Source organism: Phaenicophaeus curvirostris, chromosome 4 (genome assembly GCF_032191515.1).
Source record: "Phaenicophaeus curvirostris isolate KB17595 chromosome 4, BPBGC_Pcur_1.0, whole genome shotgun sequence".
Taxonomy (NCBI): Eukaryota; Metazoa; Chordata; class Aves; order Cuculiformes; family Cuculidae; genus Phaenicophaeus; species Phaenicophaeus curvirostris.
This window is the reverse complement of record NC_091395.1, coordinates 16,162,349-16,183,888: the sequence shown is the minus strand read 5'-3', so window position 1 is coordinate 16,183,888 and position 21,540 is coordinate 16,162,349. Positions and strand designations below refer to the sequence as shown.

Sequence of the window (21,540 nt, the reverse complement as noted above, 5' to 3'; positions counted from 1 at the left end):
CATAATTCATTGATGTGTATACAAGATTCATTTCCCTATTGTTTGCGTTTTCTCTACAATAAAATAGACCCATGGAAGTGCCTTGTGGGCAGAAAGTGAGTTCTTTAATGGAAAGGTTTATGTGGCTAAAGTAAAGATAGGCCATGAAATAGGTTATTACAGGGATGCTGGAAATGAGATGGATCAGCTAGGAAGGTATAAGCTGTACAAGAGGTTGAAGGGATAGTTTAACTGTGGGATCAGTTTTAGAGAGTAGAAGGGGGCAACAAAATACCTGCACGATGTAGCAGGAGAGATGTCAAGGAGTGTCAGTGAGGACACAGTATCTTATCTGAACTGGAAATTTTAGGGCCATCTTCCATCAGTGTCCTTGTGCCAGTGTAATGCCGGTGAGAGATGCCAAAGGTATTCAGATGTGTGCTGGTTTAACTTCCATTTTGTTTTTAAATCCAATATTGTTTTCCCAAAACCTATATTTTCTTTTTCTCTTAAGTCTTTTGTTTATGGAGCTCAGAATGTTTTTATTTTAGATTATAAAAGGAATTATTGATGGAAGTAAGGAAAGAAAAAAATGTAGGTGTTTCTTTTTCTCCCCAAATTTTAAGGATATGGAATATATGACATAGTCATTGTTTTCACTCATTCTAGCATTTCACATTTTCTCTTTCTTTGATATATTATGTACTCCAGATTAATTTTTGTTTCACATGCTGGTATATGCTAATACTATCTTGAGACAGGTCCATTGCTTGGTTCAGTAGACCACATCATTATTGAATTCTGGCATTAGGAAAAAAAAAAGGTCAGTGGCTTTGCTTGCATTCTCTTTTGAACAAGATAGCTATGTAGCTCTGCCTCATTCCGTGCTTAACCACTGAAGTATAATTAATTATAAAAAAAAAGGAAAAACAAACTCAACCCACTCCTCGCTCCCCAGGCTTGTCAAAAATGCTGTCTGCTATATGGGAACTCTATTTATAACTACATTTCTGCCATTCAGGTTGAAGACTCCATTCTCTTCCCTGGTGAGGTGTGGGTGTGCTAACCACACAGTTGAACCGGGTGAATGATACTCTGATATTACAGGCACTTGGAAGAGATTTCAAGATTTCTAATGCATAAAAATAAAGCCAATGAGACTTTCATGACATAAACACTTAATATTCTTCTTAACATATGCAGGAAATGAGACCAAATTTCATATGTATTTATTGAATTACTATTGTTTTCTAAGTGCCCTTGAAATGTGCTGCATGTAAACAAACCTATCCTCTGAGTTGGATAATTGAACAAACACATGCATTCTTGATTCTTGATTCTTCAAAAGTGATTGCTTTACTTGCCACTATCAAATTGAATTCTAAAGCCTGGGAAAAGTTTAAGGACATATAATTTCAACATACCTTCTGCTTTTTATTTTTTCTTTAGACCACAGTGTAAAACATAGTCTGAATTGTTTATGATTTGAAACATGCATGGAAAAACCACAACTTTAATTATGGGTAAATTTATTATAACCTAACATGGGCTCATTCAGTTGCAATATATACCAGATATCACAGGACATTTTATCAGAGTTTGTGCTAAGCAGAGAGCACTGTATCAGAAAATTCAGTTTACAGAAAGTATGCTTATTTTAAGTATTTTGTGCATGTAGATGTTTTCAACACGAGTTGGAAAAACCATTTTGCATAAAATGCGCAACAATGCAACTACCTTTTCTAAACAAAACAAAGTTGTTCTCTTTGCTTGTTAAGTCAGCTTTAGTAGTCCTTAGAAATGTCATTTATTAAATGTCAAGCTAATTACTTGTAATATCAACCCTGAAAGGCAAACTTTTGTGGGTGAACTTTCAGAATCCTTTTTCTTTATTCAGTCTGTCTGGTACATTTCCAGTAAACAAATTGATTTTTTTCCAAAGATACTAAACTATTTGCTAAATATGTATCTTCATTTAGAATATAAAAGAATGTTTCATAATACTTTAATGAAAGGAACTGCAGTATATATTTTTATTTTTAAACCTGGCTGTGATACACAAAAAATGAATTCCAGCAAATATCCCATGTCTGGCAGGGACCAGTTCCAATTCTGTGGGGTAGTGGGGATTAGTTTTGGTCTTGCTATACCTGACACCAAAAGTACAGTTAGTGGCAATTAAATAGCTATTTCTATGTGATCAATGATCACATCTTACATTGGCTGTTTAGTGCTGGAAGTGTGCTACCAGCAGTAACTGCCCTGTTAGGAAGGTTAATAGATCTCTTTTTATTGAGAAAAAGAGGTTAAGGGAAAGAATACAAATTTCACTATTATATGTGCTTTGTCTACAACAACATGTAAATCTGTAAAGATTAAACAAAAGCTGTGAATCAGTAGAAATGAAAGAATTGGACTGAGAATTTCTATACTCTTTAGACTACAAAAACAATATTCTTGCATTTGAAAACACATAACAAGATCTGAAGTAGTCTACATATACATCTGCAAAGGAAAATGAAGATGGCCACTGTCATGGTGTGTTAGTTAAGTCTAGTTTACATAAGTAACCATAAAGTAAAATGCAGCAGTCTAAAGGAGCTAGCACAGAGTGAGAGCTAACTGTAGAAGTGCCAAAGTTTGAAGCTTGGACATGAAAAAGCTTGGGAATAGAAACAGTAAGTTTTGCATTGGTATTCACTGTAACTTTATGTGGACACAGGTAGTTCCCATTTGGAAAGTTTGCATTCTGCATAACAAGAAGGCAAGTAAAATGAATGTATTCACAAAATAGACCAAACCTGAAGCTAAAAAGTCAGACTTAAGTAACGTTTTGGCATGTCAAAATGCAGTTTGAATAGTAAATATTCTAGGAAAACTTATCAGGTTTTTTGATCATGAGCCAGCAGTGTGCCCAGGTGGCCAAGAAGGCCAATGGCATCTTGGCTTGTATCAGAAACGGCGTGACCAGCAGGTCCAGGGAGGTTATTCTCCCTCTGTACTCGGCACTGGTGAGACCGCTCCTCGAATCCTGTGTTCAGTTCTGGGCCCCTCACCACAAGAAGGGTGTTGAGGCTCTGGAGCGAGTCCAGAGAAGAGCAACAAAGCTGGTGAAGGGTCTGGAGAACAGGCCTTATGAGGAACAGCTGAGAGAGCTGGGGTTGTTTAGCCTGGAGAAGAGGAGGCTGAGGGGAGACCTCATTGCTCTCTACAACTACCTGAAAGGAGGTTGTAGAGAGGAGGGTGCTGGCCTCTTCTCCCAAGTGACAGGGGACAGGACAAGGCGGAATGGCCTCAAGCTCCGCCAGGCTTTTTTCCTAATGTTCAGCCTGAACATTAGGAAAAAATTTTTCACAGAAAGGGTCATTGGGCACTGGAACAGGCTGCCCAGGGAGGTGGTTGAGTCACCTTCCCTGGAGGTGTTTAAGTGATGGGTGGACGAGGTGCTGAGGGGCATGGTTTAGTATTTGATAGGAATGGTTGGACTCGATGGGTCCAATGGGTCTTTTCCAACCTGGTGATTCTATGATTCTATAATTCCCAACAGGCAAAGTACTTGAGAGCTGGAGATGCATGATTGCACCAATTCCTATGATTTGCCAAGTGAGACAAAACATGAAGGGCAAGGAGGTATGTAAAATGACCAGGTATTGATCAGGAAGGATCGGCTCTCTGTACACTAGAAATTCTTGTATTTTAGTAACAAACTTTGCTTTCCATACAAGCGATCCATAATATAAACAATGTTGTTACCAAAACAAGGCAAGAAAGCTTATAGTTGGAGCAGTAGGTAAGAGTTTCGATCCAGCAAATTCTCAGCTCAAAAATATCCTTACATTGTTTTGAGTACTGTGCTCTACCCACTACTATGGACAAAAGCAGTGCTTCAGCGTTGGTGCACTACCATGAGCAGAACTTCCATGGATGTAAGTGTATCACGTTATGTCCCTGCCTATAATATATTACATAAATATTGCCATTTAAAGAACCAATCCTTGTTTTAAAGTAAACCAAAAAATACATCAAGGTTTCTGGAGTACACCGGCTTTTAAATGCTAATAGTCACAATGTGTTAGATAACACAGGCTAATATCATAATGGAAATGACTTTATTAAGATATACCCTTTCTTTAAGAAGAGGGACAGGTAGATTTCCAGTATCTGCATCTTCATGGCATGACTATTTCGTTATTTCATGAACTTAAGTTTCACAGCACGCTATCCAGAAAAGTAAGATTTTTTTTTACATCAGAGGGCTAATAAAGCTGAAATTACATGACCAAGCCTCAGGCAATGGAAGTCAGAAACTGGATAATTTAAATTGTCTTATCTTTATAGCAATTTTAACAAATATTTTATGAAAAGTACCAAACACTACAAGGATTACAGATTCTCAAATTCAAACAGTTAAAATGAGGTAAAACTAAGAGAAACATTTTAAAAAGCCTTACATGTTCTATACATAAGTTCTAGAAATTATATGTTTGTGAGGTGCAAATATTAAATGTTAAAAACAATTTAAGGGAGGAAGCAGCTATGTGAAAGTACCTTCCCTACGTACATGTTTTCTGTTTGACCTTAGAAGTGAATAGATCCTACTATCTAGTAAAGTAATTTAAAATATATTTTAGCCTGTTGGAAAACCCTTGTGAAGACTGAAAGGCCCGCAAGAAACTAAAATAGAAGTTTTATTGTTTCTTTAAGTATTTATTTTGTTCTTGAAACAGAGCCTCTGTGCATAAAGCAGAATATAAAAGAAAAGAGAAGGTTTGATTGCTTGAATTGAGTAGGACAGGATCATGGATAGTGGCATTTGAAGTTCTAGCACCCTTCTGGTTGAGAGGTGTTATCCCTGAAAGCATCTTATAATAGTAGTTCCTTTTAAATGAGTCATCCTCAGATGGATACAATCAGATAATTCTTCTCTGTATTCTTTGGAAAACACTACGAACCTAGCCTTTATATAAACAAGAACTTCTCTTTCTGTACTGTCATTCAGTTCTCTTCGTAAATTCTCCTGTCAGTTCACAGAGAGGGTGACTTTGGACTGATGAGGGTATTTTCATGTAGTAAATCCAAGACTTTGCTGTAGGTGACTGTGCCATTCAAATATTTGGTAAGCACTATTTTTTACCTAGTTAATTTTTTTTTACTCCCACTAGTATTTCCATAGGAAAAAAACCCCAAAACTTTTATCTCCTTCAGTTTCAGAAACCTTCAGTTTCCATCCTAAATTTAGGCATGCCCAGTTTGTACTTCGTATTTTGTCAGCATTGCCGTTTGGTTTTATAAGTTTCCTCCTTTCTTGACTTTTTACACCAACTCTTGCCTGAGTAAACTGTGTCCACTGTCAGCCTTTGACTCTCTGGTCTGAAAAAGTGAAACTACTTTTTCCCTTGCATATGCTACACTCTTCGTTGCCCCAGTAGTCCTATCAGCACTTTAATGGTCAGAATTCACTTTGCTGGAACACTGAGTGACCACAGTGATGCAGAATATAACAATTCATGGAGTAGCATTAAGATTTTCCTTCTCTGATATTTCTAGGGTGAAACTTTATTTTACTTACTCAGTTTATGGCTTCTGATCATGCTGAAAATTTTTGAGACATCCAGCAGACTCTAACTGAAAATCTTGTATAGAATTTCTTCTCATTAATCAATTTATAAACTTGCAGTTTTACCATTACTCTGTTTCTATAACTCCAGTCTACAATATTATCCAGTTCTTCTTTCCTGTATGATACTTTGATCTTCCAGATTTATGGGTGCTGTATTCCAACTACGTGTTACTTCACTGGTAAGCTCTTATTCTATGCAGAATACTAATAGGAGTATTATTCTCTTCATTGTTGACAGAATTTGGAGGAAAATTAGCAATAACCTCCTGCTAGTCCATAGTTTCTTGTTTAGATCAAGCACCACTGTCTGTCCTTTACTCAGCTCCTTATCCACCTTACAAATAATGAGAAACCACAGTCAGCAGCCAAACCAGTGTTAGAACTGGTTTTGTGAAAAAAAATTACATAGCTAACATTTTTTTATAATTGAAAAAAAGTAGGCTTGAAAGGATAAATAACTGTGCAGCTATGTGTACTGAACAGCTTGTGGCTGTGTTTTGAAATTTACTTGTTGAACTTAGTATTGTACAAGTGGCCTTTCAGAAATTATCTGCAAATTTGTGACTTTTATTGTTGATTCTGGTTTGAAAACTGTGCTAGAAAGTGAGGCTGTCTAAAAATCTCTTGGATGACATTCATCAGTAAAGAATACAAATCTAAAATTTAGTTTATAGTATGGAATAAACTTATTGAAAATAAGAGTGGTTTTGCTAATATTTCATAAATGTTTCGTTCAACAGCACTGATCAGTCAAAATAATTCAAGATTACAGGGACAGTGGCAGAATGTCTCTAGAAATAGTCCAAAACCACTATTATATTCCGAAGTTTGCTGTCAATACTAATGACAGGCCCAAAGATGTTATATTTAATCTCTGCCACAAGCTTAGACTGATGGTGACTAAAACCGAAATGTAACATTCATCCTTAAGAGTACTCTAATAATTGGAATGTCTTAGGAGTTTATGTTAAGATCATTTAATCTGCAGTAAAGGTGTTAACTGGAGAGTCCTGTAGATGCATGGAGTCACAGAGTGAAGTAACTTTTGCTAGCTGATGATGTGCAGACCTTTCTGAGAAAGAGTGAAAAATCCACAGATTATATCTGTATTTCAAAAATAGTGTGGAAAAAATAGAAAAAAAGAAATAAAAATCAGATGGAATAGGATGGAAATGGTGTCCTTGTCTAGCTTTATATGAAGAATAATGTTCAGAAAAAATATTGCTGAATGCAGTAAAATTTCAACTATTACAGCACGGGAGAATCTTAGATATTCTAGGTAAAACAGCTTGCTTACCTCTTGCCTAGAGAGGTACCTGATCATTAAGTCCAAATTAAAAGTGCATTTTATATTTGCAGTGTGTTGTTTATAATCTTGCATCAAGATTCCTGACCTTATCTGTCATTAAATAAAGAATTTCCTGATTATAAAGTTTGCTTGGTGTTAAGGTTGAGAATTCTACTTCCATGGAAGCACTAAATGTAATGAGCAGACATTGCTGAGAAACTGCATCCCAGGGTAAATTTGTGGATTTCAGGTAGTCAGAGGATCTCCTGCTTATGCTGTAAACATGTTAGGAACAGGAGGCTGACTTTACTGTGTAGTGCTTATTAGAAAGTGTTTATTTCAGTAAGGATAAGCCAGCATTTCATCTACAAGTAGCACATGACTGAGAAATATACCCTGACTTTAGGTAAATCCTGCAGCTCTACAGTTGAAATTTTTCCCCCCTAGAGAAGAGTTTAAATGGCTTTTTTTTTTTGTCAAGAAGCAGTTTTCAGGCCTAGAATATCAGCTGTGGGGATGAAAGGAGAAAAAAAATGAAATTCTAACCCTCTCATGAAACCAACTATGCAGATTGGGTTTTGGGTAGACTGAAAAAGTGAAGCTGAAATCACTTTGCTGATTTGTTCTGGTCATTTTATTCAATTTGAGCTTCCAGCATCGTAAGTGAATCCTTAGACACTGTGTAGAATCTCTTGATTTTGTTCTGCAACAAAACCAAACTGGAGTGCAAAATCTTGAAATGTCATCTGAAGTTATGCGCGAGCCTGTAATGAACACGTTATCCAAGGACAGGAGAGTACTCTTTATTTGTATAGATAAATAGAGTTAAACTGCTATCTCAAAAGAGGCTTTGATGATAGGCCTATATTGCTCATGCATTTACATCGTTCTCACAACTGAATCTGGAACACATCCTTTCAGTTATTTTCAAAAATTCAGCTTTCTATTTGCAATACCCATACTCCTGGCAGGTAAGTCACCATGCAAACTTGTGCTTGCTTCATGGCATTTTTATTTGATTAAAGCCAGCTACAATGTCTCATCTACCAAGAAGAAAAGCTAGCCTAAATTAAAATGCAGAAAAGAAATGGGGAAGAAGAAATAGAAAGTATGTCATGCACAAAGACATCTTTGTTACTGAACGTTTCATGTGAAAGAAAAACACCTTGCAGAATATTTCCATGTCTGATTGCATTTTCTTTAATGAGAAAAGGTAACAAATCAATGTAGGTTATGAATCTTGATGAAACAGTGAGTGTGCTTAGAAAGTGCCTGTAGCTTTGCTTGCATCTAGACGCAAGGGGTATTGTTGTTTCAGAATACATTTCATGTATTCTCTGAAAAATTAAGAGAAACAGAAAAGTGAGTGTGGTTCATTAAACTTTAAAATATGCTTAATAAAATCTTTCCTCAAAAGACACACGAGGAAGAATGGCTCATAGACAAGATGTTATGTTATCAGAAAGACAGTATTTTGAATTATTGATTTATTTTCTTTGGAAGGTGATAGAATATAGCTGTGGTGTTTTAGGAGCTGAGATAGCTTGGTTTGCTTGCAATTTGCACTTTAGTAGGGTTTTGTACTTGACCTAAAATAGGAGACAGTTATTTAAATCGAAAGCTCTTTCAAAGCTTGCTGTGAATTGCCCTTTTCAGCATTATGATTCAAGGCTGATAGAGAGTTCTACTGTTTATCATGCAAAGTGGTTTCATGGTTCAAATTCACCAGTTTAGACAGAATACTGTAATAATCTGAATTGAACAAAATATGAAACATCCTTTTCCACTCTGTCATCTCTGATTCACAATAGAATGATCAGCTTCTATTCTCCCCATTGATGAATGATGCTGGTTTCAATGTTCCAGCATGCAACTGAAGGTGTTTTTCCTGTGCTAAATCGTAGGATTGGCAGAAACTCTTTGTAGATTGTCCAAAACAATCTCTTTAACACCTTTTACATTCATTCTCAAGATTAACCTTTACCCCTCTGTCTGTTCTAGAGTAACAATCATTAAGCTCCTGATTTACTATGACAACTCTGTTTCATGCCAATCAAAATCACTTAATTATTTTCCTTTTTATTTTTACTGCAGTTGTGAAGTGAGATAGTAATTGTGTATTGCATTTATACGGTGTCCAGCATAGTGGGACACTGGGACCAACACTAATGTCTTGAGATTCCGTGGCACGGTTCTACTAACTGTAATACATGAGCTGAATTTTTTTCTCTAGTTTCAACTTAACCACCTCTTCCCAGTCTTTGACGTGATGCTATTAGTCCAATTTCTTCTGGACTGCAGTGATCTGTGGTCCTATTGCAGAAGTACCTTTTTTTTTTTTTTTTTAACTTTGGAACAGAAATCTAAACAGTCTTTGAGTAATCAGAGTTCTGCATCTAAGATTCTCCCCAATTTCAGAAATAGCTGGAAAATTTGAAATTACATTTTGAGTAATTTTTTGTTATTTTTGTAGATTATGATGATTATTATATGCATGTATATCCTGTCCTAATAAGAAAATTCAAGGTATTCACAAATGGATCTTGGGCACTGTACAGAAGAGGAAGCAGAACATCAGAACCACAATGGGATAAATTAGCTTGCTACCTCTGATTCTGGAGTAAATTTCCATGCAGAAATATTATTTCTTAAATGAAGGTTACCTCTAATTCCAGAATAATTATTCTGCTCACAAAGCAGCACCAGCTCTGAGACAAAGCTGAGACTTCTAACACTTTTTAAGTTTCTCTCTGAATTCCTGCTGTGCAGATGGCACAGTGGGCTGGGGAGCAGCAGGACTGGGAAGCAACAGAGGAGTTGGCAGGTTGGTGAAGAAGATAACAGGTGGCTTGTGAAGTGGAAGGAAGGTCTTTATTGCAGGCCACCCTTGTCTCAGGCAGAATAAACCTTTGAATTCAAAGTGGGGAGGGAGCTTCACAAGAAATCATACACAACTTACAGGCCCACATACTGGAAAGGTACTTAGGGAAGTAAAGGAAAAATAATTGTGAACTTTTGGATGACCCTAGGTAAGAATTTGAGATCTAGAGGGAGGAATGGCTGTTTGAAGGGTACTTAGACACTGAGGTGGTGGACCAGTAGAAATAGACGGCTGTGGAAGAAAAATACTGTATGAAGTCTTCAGATGAGATGGTTTGATGTTTGGGGTTTTTTTTTTGTTTGTTTGTACAGATTGCTGTAAGAGCCAATTAAATTCCTTTCACGAGGCAAGATATTGAACTCAATTGGCAAGTGACTTATCATAATGTGAAGTGGGAATAGCTCATTTCAAGGCAAACACATACTTTACTGCACTCTTCTCTACGGAAGATTCTGAGAAGACAAAGCCGTTTGACTTCTTTGTTATAGCAGTGTATCTAATAGCCTAGCAAGTGCAAATTTTAAAGAACTTTACTGTCTGTCTCTTCCCTCCCACTTTTCAGAGGTTGATGATATGATTTCCTTATTGTTAAAAGGGAATATACTTCAAGCGAAGTGGTTAACTTTCTTTAAGGAAGTAAGGTAAAATATACCTTACTTAAGAAAGTTGGTGAAAATCGGTTTTCACTCAGCTGTATTAAGCTTTATGGGTAGCAGTCTGTGGTTTCTATTGTCAATTCATAATTAGAATCACATATTGAAAGTAAAGCTAGAGGACCTAAGGGTTCTTTGGATGACATCTTGCCAACATTTGGGAAATCTTGTATGAATTACTAAAATGAATTTGAAGTAACTTTGAAAGTTACCAAGCATCTATCTTGCTCTGAATTCATATATGTCAAAAAGTCACTTACTGTAGTATTGGATCCTTGCCCAGAAAACAATTTTTAGAGAATGACTCTTGAAGTCTTCTGCAGATAGTAGGCTTATTCCACCTCTATGTCCACTGTTTTCTCTTATTTTCTCTCAGACAGCTGATGTAAACATCCAGACAGCATTAAAATAATGGGTTACATCTCAGTTGCAGAAGTGCAATTTCATCTTCATATTAAATCATGCATGGTGACTGCATTAGGCATTGGAAAATCACCTGTCAGGCATGTAGTCTTTCCTTCAGCTGACTGAATGTGTCAAATCCTTAACTGATAGGAAGACGCTGGAGACCAGCTGTAGCACTGATAATCTAATTGGAATTTACTAAGAATATCGAAGTACCAGTGTTGCTGGCTGCTGATTGGAATAGTTATTGCTATAACATTACTACACCCATATCTTAAATGCCACATGCGAGTCATACTGTCCTAGAAAGTAAATCAATCGAGAAGGTAGAGTATAGGATTCCCGGAGTTTTGGAATGGTTTCTGTCATAAAACAGGCTAAATAAGATAGGAAAGGGCTTCATGCTGTATTTATTGCTAATGGAGATTATATAGCATTTTACCTTCCATTGATTCAGTATCATAAAATATAGGTAACAGAGGTAACCCATGAGGAATAAAAATATTGAAAGTTGGAGAAAGGCTAATAAATAATACGTATTATTTTTTCTAGTCCAAGAGCTAGAGGGGCCTGAAGAAATCAGCAGGTCGCAAATTTAGAACAATAAACCAAAAATCTTCTTCATGTAACGAATAATTATATGGTGGATCACGTAGAAATAGGTGTTACAAAATCTGAAAATAGAAAAGGAATCAAAAAAGCATTAGACAATTCATGGTGATTGATTGGTTATTCAGTGGCTACTAAATATAAGGGTATAGATGCTACCTCTAGCTCTGCCACTAAACTGCTAATAATCAGAAGTCTATGAAGGAGAAAAATTACCCTTGAAAGTGCCGTGCTTCTTATACCAGCCCGTACTCCTTTGCTGGCAATTGTTGGAAAGAGAATATTGGGATGGGTGGTATTTTGGTCTAATGTCAGATATGTGTTCTTTAACAAGCGTTGTTTATTGCTGGGCTTCTGCAACACAGGAATTAAAATGGCAAGGGCATCTGAGGGTGTTATTGTGACATGCTTTAGTTATATACTGGTCTGTTACTTTTTTTCTTTTCTTTTCTTTCAGATGATGGTATTCTTTCTCAGATGTAGCCACATCAGAAACATATCGCAGCAAAAGCCAAACAACCTGATCTATCCAAATGATAGCAAATATTTGTGGGTTGTGTGTTTTCATAATTCACTAAATGAAAAAGTGGTTAGAGTTATAAGTTAGCAGGACAGGTAATAGTCATTGAGGAGATGGAAAGAGTAAAGCAATGTTTTCCCTTTTTGAAGCTGTACATCTGAACAAAAGCAAAGTATTCTAGGTTCATCTCTAACATTTGCTGTTGCTGATTAGATTAAGTTTATTTATTTGGACTTTTTAGTTTGGACCAGTAAAGCAGCAAGTCGTATGCAAGTTTAAAATCTTTAAAGGACATGTACAATTCTGGAAATACATGGCAGTTATGAACTGCCTAAGATTTTGCCTATCTAACTGCCTAGGTCTTTGTTCTGTCTTTCCAGATTATGGTAGACTTCCAAGTCAACAAAAAGAAGAGCGCTGTGTCAAGTCCTAAGTAGGAAAGGAGGAATATGAGGTACTTTTTTCCTATTCATCTTTTGTAAATATGACAGCAGATGAAACTTATTTATTTACTTTGAAACCTATTTTGCAATATCTTTCCTTTGAAAATTAATATTGAAAACTGACAAAGGCAGAAAGCATTAATATGTCTTAGTCATACATTTACACTATTTTCAAATAGAATCTATAGATACTCAAGGTTGTTGAGCTGCCAAACCTCAGAATAGTGATGAACAACATCTGTTTGATCTCCCATTAGTATCACTGCAGCCTCAGAAGACTAGGGAAATTTTAGTTTCAGGCACTGAGACCAGCTAGTCCAGGCCTGTTGAAGTTGTAAAATGTGTCTTCAACTGAAAGTGAAAACTGTTGTTGTGCCTGTAATATGGCTTTCCTTTATTCCTCCATGTTGTTTCACTATCATATTTTGCCTTCTGTGTACATCCTGAGTGAATAATTTGGGATGTATCTTTGAGTTTAAGCAGTATGTCATTATCTTCTTAGTTTATGTCTGCACGAATTGTAATTACCTGGTCATCAAAATTCTACTCAGCTATACATTGATTATGTATATGCATATCTTCAGATTTTATTTGTAAAGTGATAATTTCTGGATTGAGAACATACTGACACTTATGAGTAATCACTGGGCTCCAGTTCAGCACTCCATCTGTATTTAGCAAAACACTTAAGCACATGCTTAATTTTAACTTTAGCTCAGGTAAGCATGCAATTGCCTCCATCCAAATTCAGCATAGCATTTTAAGAATATGCCTAACTTTAACCATATCCTTAAATCCCACTAAAGCTAAATTCAAACACATCCTTAAGTGTCTTCATGAATATGGATAGACAACTGAATGAGGTTTGATGAGATGAACTCTGTTGACCATTAAATAAAAAGAAATGTCTGACCATGATTTTGTTAATGGCCGACAGACAGGAGAAACAGAGAAATAAAACAATCTATTTGTTTCTTGCAGTTCTAAAATCTAAACTGTGTACTGTTGAAGGTAAAGTATTTTATAAATTTGGGATGTGTACGTGCGTTCTATCCATTTGAAGAAGACTGTATTAGTAGGAAACCAAGACTTCATTTTCAGTGTTTCATTAAGTTCAGAATGTTCAATAAAATTTTGTTTCATTCTTTAAATAAGACATTGCATACAATGTATCTAAATCTGTTTAAAAATTACAAATGATAAGGAGAGCGTAACTGGTCACAGAACCTTACAAAGGAAGTTAATAAATTGTATACAGGTGGTAAGGTTGTTACAGCTTATAGTACCTTTTCTATGTTTTTTTCTATTTTCAGTGCTGAAGTGTTTGATTCACATCACCACTCTTTGTTTCAGTCCATTTTCACTTTGTCTGCTTCAACCTCTACAGTCTTTCTGCACTATTTATGTGAAAAGCTCTTTGCATTTTTTATTTCAGATCCTCTCCTATTGCAGTTCACAAAGTCTTTCAACAGTAGGCTGTTAATCCTTTGCAGATTAACATGATTTCAGTGATAATCCTTTCATTTGTTGAATTTTTAAGACATATAATCATGAAAGAAAGTGCTTGACAGATTTTCCATTGAAGTAGTACAAAGCAGGTGGTATGTCTGTAATGTATGTCGGTAGCACTTCATGTTGTTAATTTATAAAATTAAATTTGCAGATGAAGCACTTAAGTCTAGTCTTAGTTATTGGTCTTCTCCTTTTGGTATTACAGCTCAAATCCAGTCATGGAAAAAAAAAGTCAGGGGTTTGCAGACAAACCAGAGTTAGAATATCTGTTTGAATACTCTTTTCACAACTCCTTTATGCTACTTTTCATCTGGAGTGAGGGTCAGCTTCGGTTTGGTCCTGCTACTGCTAAACATCAAGCTAAGTGTATGGAGGAAAAGCAGGGTATCACTTTTATGTCAGATTTGCCTTCGGGTGGACCATAGGATGTAAACGGTATACAGGAATCATCCCATCTCTCTGTACAAGACTAATTCTTGTCCTCATTTAAGTTAAACATATGACTGAAATATTCTTCCCCAGATGGAACTGAAGTCTGCAATTATCTTGCATTAATGGCACACACAAATCTCTTGCCATTAGGGTTTTTGATTTGCTGTTGATTCCCAGCTCACTGTCCGTGACTGTCCTTTTCATTCACATTGTTTACCCTCTTTTTTGCCTTCATTTTCCTCTGATATTTCCCTCATTGACTTATTTCTCTCTTTCCTATTCTTTTATGCACACAGATGAAACAATGGACAGGGAAGGAAGGCACAGATGTTCTACTGAGTACTCTTGTAAAGCCACATTTTAGTTGAGATCTCAGGAGCAATGCTTCAAACTTAATATTCAAACAGCAGAAAAGCATCCAAAGTTCACTGAAATCTCTGCTTAAACAAATAGACAGTATATATAACAGTGGCCTGTTATATTAGGCTGAATTTTACTTTGAAAACTCATAGAGACTGTAGGCAGAAGGAAAGGAAACAGACACCACAACTCTTTAGGAAAATCAGGTCCTGAACTTGGCAAACCTTTAGCTGATTTTGTCACATATTTGCAGCTTTAAAATGATTTGGCCTTTGAAACAGCCAAAATAAGTGTCCTTTAATCACTTCCAACCTATTAACAGATGGGCAGACAGCTTTTATAAATGGGGCATACAAAATACTCCAATATCAGCCAAAACTAATTAGTAGCATTATCTGAACTGAAATTTGTAAGTGATGGAATATATATTAATGCAGATAAACTGTTGGTTTGATAGAAATTCCTTTTCAAACATTGTGCTTGTTATTTGTTCTGCTCTAGTATGTTCTAAACACTTTTTGAGTAAAACCAACATTTTTTTCCTGTTTAGCTATTTTATTCTATTAAACCAATAAATTTTCTAGTAAAAGTTACCATTAGAAATAATATAACTGAGAGAAATCTCATTAAGCAAGTAGTTTAGAACGCATTTTTTGTGGTATGTAAGAGAAAGAGCAGTGTAACTTGAATACAATCTTGATATAAATTAATCTTCAAGAACATCATAAAATACTGATATAAGACATTATTTATACAGAAGTGCCACAGCATATTCAATGTATCTTTACACAGCACTATTAATCAGAATATGCAAATTGCATGAAATTAAATTGTGAGATTATAAAAGAAATTGCCACATGTATAATTCAGTAGAAAAAGCCATTTAATGCATTACCATCAGATCTGCAGCATGAATTTGATTTTACAAAGACATCTGTAGTGCAGACAGCTGCTGTACCTAAGTGAGGATTTGATTGTACACTCGATCTTTCAAACAGCCACTTGTCCATATCTCTCATATAGTTTTTATTACCATGGATCTAAAAAAGCATGTAATGATTCAAAATTAGAATTATTCTGAAATACATTTTCATTAAAAAAAAAATCTCATTTGTTGATTTTAGGAAGACTATCTGAGTGCTCTGCCTTCCCCAAATAACCTAACTCCAACTCATTTAAATAGTGATTTGAGGATCTTGTAGGAAAAGTCAAGCTGCATCTAGAATATTAAATTAATCTGAAAACAATGTTAAGTAAGTATTTCAGACTTTTTTTCCCATAAGACAGCACAATGAGACTTGTGCTCCCAACATAGCTAATTGTCTCTGTTAAACATTTTCTCGAAATTTGAAAAAAAAATCTACTGAAATACTATGTGTAGTCTATATACCCATGTATCTCTTAAGTCAGGTAGTTCCCTTCCTGTCCATGTGACATAATGTTCCGTGGTCTTCAAGACAGTTCATTCAATCAGTCCAGAGAGGGATGTCCTTATGCTTGGCACATTCCCATGTCTCAGAGTAGAGAAACAGTTGTGCTAAGTCCACTCATTCCCCGTGAAACCTATGAAAATGCAATTTCACTGAAACCCTACAAGTAAGTTAAAATGCTGTTGTTTTCTGATATAATCACTGGGGAAAATAATAGCTGCACAGCTTCAGCTGGCATGGAGCTGAATTAAGCTGGTAGAAGGTTAAATTCTTTGTTTGGTGGAAAAGGTTAGAGGGTGTACCAAACTATAAGTGAGTGGTGAAATAGTGGTCCCATACTGTGAGGTTATATGAAATAACTGGAAGATTTTTTAGCCAATAGAGGCATCAAGATTGATAAAACAGATTTTTCTTTGTGGCTTAGAGTGGAATGATGAATAAGTGCAAAAATGATATTTTTTAATTGTAAGGGGATGGTCTGATGGGAAATCCTGCAGGCTCTTGGCTAGAAGGAGAAAGCACTCCAGAATACTGGAAAATAATCAGTTTTAATCTCATCATCTAAGGTTTTTTTTTGTTTAAAAACCTCACAATATATTATAACCTCAAAACCAAACAAAAAAACCCAGCAAAAGATAAAATTCTGAGAAATAATCAGCATTCTCAAGCATTTTATCTGACTAGCATCCTGCTTAATTAAGATGAAGCATCCAAAAACATTTTCCTCTCAATTCAATGATATTTCAAGCAGATTGGTTTAGTCTTGGCACAATCTGGATATGGTAAGTAGAATTACAACTGACTTTACAGCACACAGCTACTTATGACCTTAACTATAAAATGACTTTCTATGCACAATCAATGCTTCAGAAAAACAGAAAGTTCTAAATGTGGTCAATGAAAAATCCTCAGCTACATTTTGGGTTACATTTCTGCCAGTTACACTGTTTGAAATGCAAAATCGAGCATTTTGACTATTTATTGTATATATTTTGATAATTACCTCATTGGGCACATAGTGAAGCAATCACACAGGAGGGCTGTAGAGATGAAACTTTGGAGATTTTCCTTCTAGTCATTCCATATCAAGACAAAATGGAGAGCTTTCAAGATTTTAAAATTACTTATAGCAATTTTACTATGGTAAATGCGTGTCTAATTCAGGTTATTGAAAATCTTGGCTTTTCTGGTGCTTCTGCTATCTTATTCTGATGGGAAAATCTCCAGTACAGCCTTTCCCAGTGTGTTCTTATAAAAAAGATTGGTTTCAATACTTTTCTATGTTCTTGTATAATCTTTCTTTTTGGAGGGATATTTCCTGGCCCCATTAATAAATAGACATTAACAATATCCATGGAAGCTTACATTCACATAGAAAAGACATTTAAGGCTTCAATGAATCTACCTGCTATGGTTTGTGTTATCAATTCAATTGTAAGAACTACTAGGTAAGTTACTTTTTCAGTCATACTCAAATTAATTTTTTTGAAATAGTGTATTTTCACACAAAATATGACTTTTTGTCTTCTCCAGTTTGTAAAAAAATGTACAGTTGAATAAGAATTCAAAATGTTAACAATGTTTGAAATAATAACTTAATCCTTATAGTTTACAAAGCCATGGGCATTGTGCAGATCTACACAGCTGCAGCAGAAAATTTGGCAAGCAGATTTGGATGCTAATTCTGTAATTGTAGATGGTAAACGACCAACAGTTCCTTTTCAATCTTGTCAAGCTATTCATGAAATAAAAGGATTCTACATGATTCTGTAATTACTTTAGGTGCACAATACAATTTGTCTTCCAGAATTTTGATTCACAGTTCAAGCATTTGTCCACCAAACTGAAAAACAAATGTTCTGTACTTTAATTTCTAGAGACAAATGCCTTGACCTTCAAACTCAGAAGAAAGTGATAAAAAATGTAACTCATCTGGAAGTCCTTGAAGCTTCTTGTGGTAGTAGAAAGCTTCCTAGAAGTAGAGAGGTATTTAAAGTAGTTGTTTACATTTAAAGATGCATGAGAGGGTGGCTTGAACACAAGGCATTCAAGAGAGTGAAGATTCAGGTAATGGCTTGGTTGTTGAACCTACATATCACTTATATTCTAGTAGTGTAAGAATTCTTGATTATTACTATTTTGCTATGAAAAAAAACATACTCAGCTAGTTTGACTGTCATGGCTGTACTGCACCTTCAATGTTAGGGAAAATCCAGTGATTGCTAGTGCTCCGCTGGGACCCATTTCCATGACTTTATCTCAAGGACACTCTTTATTAGTTTTTAGAATAGAATGGCCTATGTGACATTTGATCCCTCTGCCTTCTGAGAGTCTTGATGTACATGAATACTGAGCTGTTAATTTTGGGGCTTGCAGTTTTTCAGGTAAAGAAACAGGCTGTAACTAACAGACTGTATATTCTGCTCTTCTCTCACTCTGTTGTAAGCTTCAATTACTGAAAAAAAAGCCCCATGGATTCTGTATTATAATCACTCTTTTTCATGTTTGTCATCTAGTATTGTTAAATTAAACATCGGTTGCTGAGAAATGGCAAAATAGAATGCTGTAATATGTACTTTTCCCTTCCACTGCAAAGTTTTTATCAGGTTAAAAGAGCTTATCTACATTGCAGGTTGAGTACTAACAGAGGCTTTACAACATCTGCTAAGGTGTCCTTTTTCTGGTGATGTCTAAGCCTCCTATCTAAGTTTACCATAAGATGACTTGTACTTAATTCAATTAAGTGGCTCAAGTAAGAACTAAGTCATTCATTAAACGGTCTATTTTATTAGTTTTCCAGACTCCTAAAACAGGATAATAAAAATCAGGTCATACCATTTGGTAATCATCAACCTTTAAAAATATTCCTTCACTTTATATACTGAAGGAGAGGAAGGTTTCGCTGCTGATATAGTTAATGTTGAAAAGAGACAGCATTTCTGATATCTGCTCCCAAGCAGTAGAAAACAAATACATATTTTTCTTCCCACAACATACTTTTAATAAAAGGAAACAGATGTTGAACACAGAGTTTCTCACCTTACCAAGTTTCACTGTTCCACTTCATCCCCCCAGACTCTGATTATGTGGAGACAGTATTTCACATAGTTCCTGATATAATTCTGTAATTTGGGATAAGTTGTTTTTATCACAAAATAGTTTTATCCAGTCAACTTTAGAAAGGATAATCCCTTATCAGCACTATGGAGTAATTGTTTTCGCGTATCTCTTCATCTGAGTTTTCAGAAATGGAATTTGTTCTTGCTTTCTTTTAAGATTTCCTGAAACACTGCACACCTTGTTGTTCTACCTCCTCATCTGTTTCTTTAGTCACTCTTCACTTTTTTCTTGCAGCAGTTAAAGTGAAACATCTCTGTAATTACAGTCTACAAGTTGGGGACCATCCCTACCAGCAGTTGTAAGCTACTACCATAAAATGATACCCACATTAAATGTGAAGCTGGTGTTTTGGATCTCCCTACACCACTTTGCTATTTTGAATTAGGGGAGTGTATGGACAAGACTAAAATGTAAGCAATCCCACTTATTTTAATAGAATTATCTTTTATTTTAATTTCAGTGGTCTGTCTATACTTAAGTAATGCTCCATGTCTGCAACAAATTATTTTAAAGTAATTTTTGATGCAGGGAATATTTCACATCTCCATATGTACTGCTGCATTTCTAAGGTGTCATTCTGGCACTGCAGAACTGTAGAATTTAGTTTGAATAACAAAATTCTTCCAGTCACTTGAGTAGCTTAATAATTAACTGTTACATTAACTATTTTATCTCCTGCATACTGCACTTTGTGATTGTGTCATTGTATTGCAATTCTTAAACTGTAACTGTGTTAACTGTTAAATGATGGGCAGTGTCATAAACTGTCAGGAGGGAGAATTTCTAACAAGATAGTAGGTGAGAAACTGTAAAACTGAGTATCATCATAATTTCCTTCACGTTTTATCCTTTTCATTCATTCTTGCCAAGGTTTTATCCCTCATATTATTTATTAGTCTATTGTATTTTTGAGGGATGGTGCAGAAAACTAATAGCACTTAAACATTTCCCATAATGAAATAAATAACTTGTACATTTAGAGAGCGCCTCTTTAAAGAAGCTCCCTTGACAGATTTTTTTTGAACAATCCATGCATTGTGTATCTTATCCACAGAACTAGCTTTTATACCTGCTTTTGTTTCCTCTGTTTCCTCATCAGTCTGATGGCTCACTGTACAGTCAAGCAAGTGTGGTGGAGAAGATAGATGTTATTCTTCAACTGTATGGTAGGAAATTCATGGACACACAACAGAATAAACAGCAATGGTGGGGAGAAGCATGAATGACAATGGCTTGAAGGCATAATCAGTAAGATACAGATACAAGGGCTGCTTCTCCTGACACATAAGCAGAGGACTGTTGAAAGAAGAGGGAATAGTTGGCTAATACTGAAACTGCCTGTTCCTTACTTCCAGATGCTCCACACACTCCCTTCTGCATTCTTCTTTCTGTTTGTATAGTCCTTGTCACCCCAGGGATTATAGGAATACATTAAGGAACTAAAAAGCAGTTTAGATGGCAAAATTTAATCTAAACTTCCTTTTTGCCTGATCCATTGCACTTCAAATTCCTCTTGCAGACTAAGAGATGGCTATGTCATCACAGAGGATGCTTAAGATTAGATGAGCGTATACTAGTGTATATATAGTGTGTATACTAGGAGAAAAAGAGAATTAATGAGTTTTCAACCATGCATCAAAATGTAATATTGCAAGTTGAACTTAGGTGACCAAATTAATATCTAAAGGTTAGGTTTTTTTCTTCTCTTCTCTTCTTTAAATAAGCACTAGCATTCCAAAGAAATAAAAATATACTGCCCATTAAATACTGGAATTAGGTTAAAATTGACTCTTACATCTTTTGAGCTTGCTTGATATGTACTAATTGTTTATATCTTAATTCCAATTTCCATTCAGTCTTTTAATTCTGCATTCATAAAGCTTTATACGTCAGCATAAAGTAGGAGGATTGTAATATTTAATTTGAAAGAATTCAGTGGGTAGACCTTGAGTTCCCTCCAAATGCCTTACTCATGCAAATCATATAATTAGAAGATTCATGGCATAGTCTCAGTTTTGACTTCCAAATTCCATAATGAGATCTTATATTACTAATACCGCATAGGAAAAAAGTATGAAGAGTATATAGACAATTTGATTTTCCCCGTATGTTAGAAAAAACATCAATAAAACTAATTCTTAAGATGTAAACCAAATACTGGTTGGTGGCTGGGTGTGATAGTGATATTTCTTCCCACCCTTCTAGCAACACAGACCACTCAGTACTGCTTTGTACAATCTTTTTGGTGCACTTGGAAAAACCCCTGGTCTTCCTTATTTGAACTGTTA

General features: G+C 35.5%; 1 protein-coding gene across 1 annotated transcript in view; it reads left to right on the top strand.

The window, feature by feature from the left end:
* The window catches only part of IQCM (IQ motif containing M), a 72,297-nt gene that overhangs the window by 11,763 nt on the left and 38,994 nt on the right, over window positions 1-21,540 (top strand). The window contains 4 exon segments of the mRNA XM_069854970.1: window positions 68-195; window positions 18,010-18,199; window positions 19,292-19,340; window positions 19,593-19,661. Coding sequence (XP_069711071.1) covers window positions 68-195; window positions 18,010-18,199; window positions 19,292-19,340; window positions 19,593-19,661 — 436 coding nt within the window.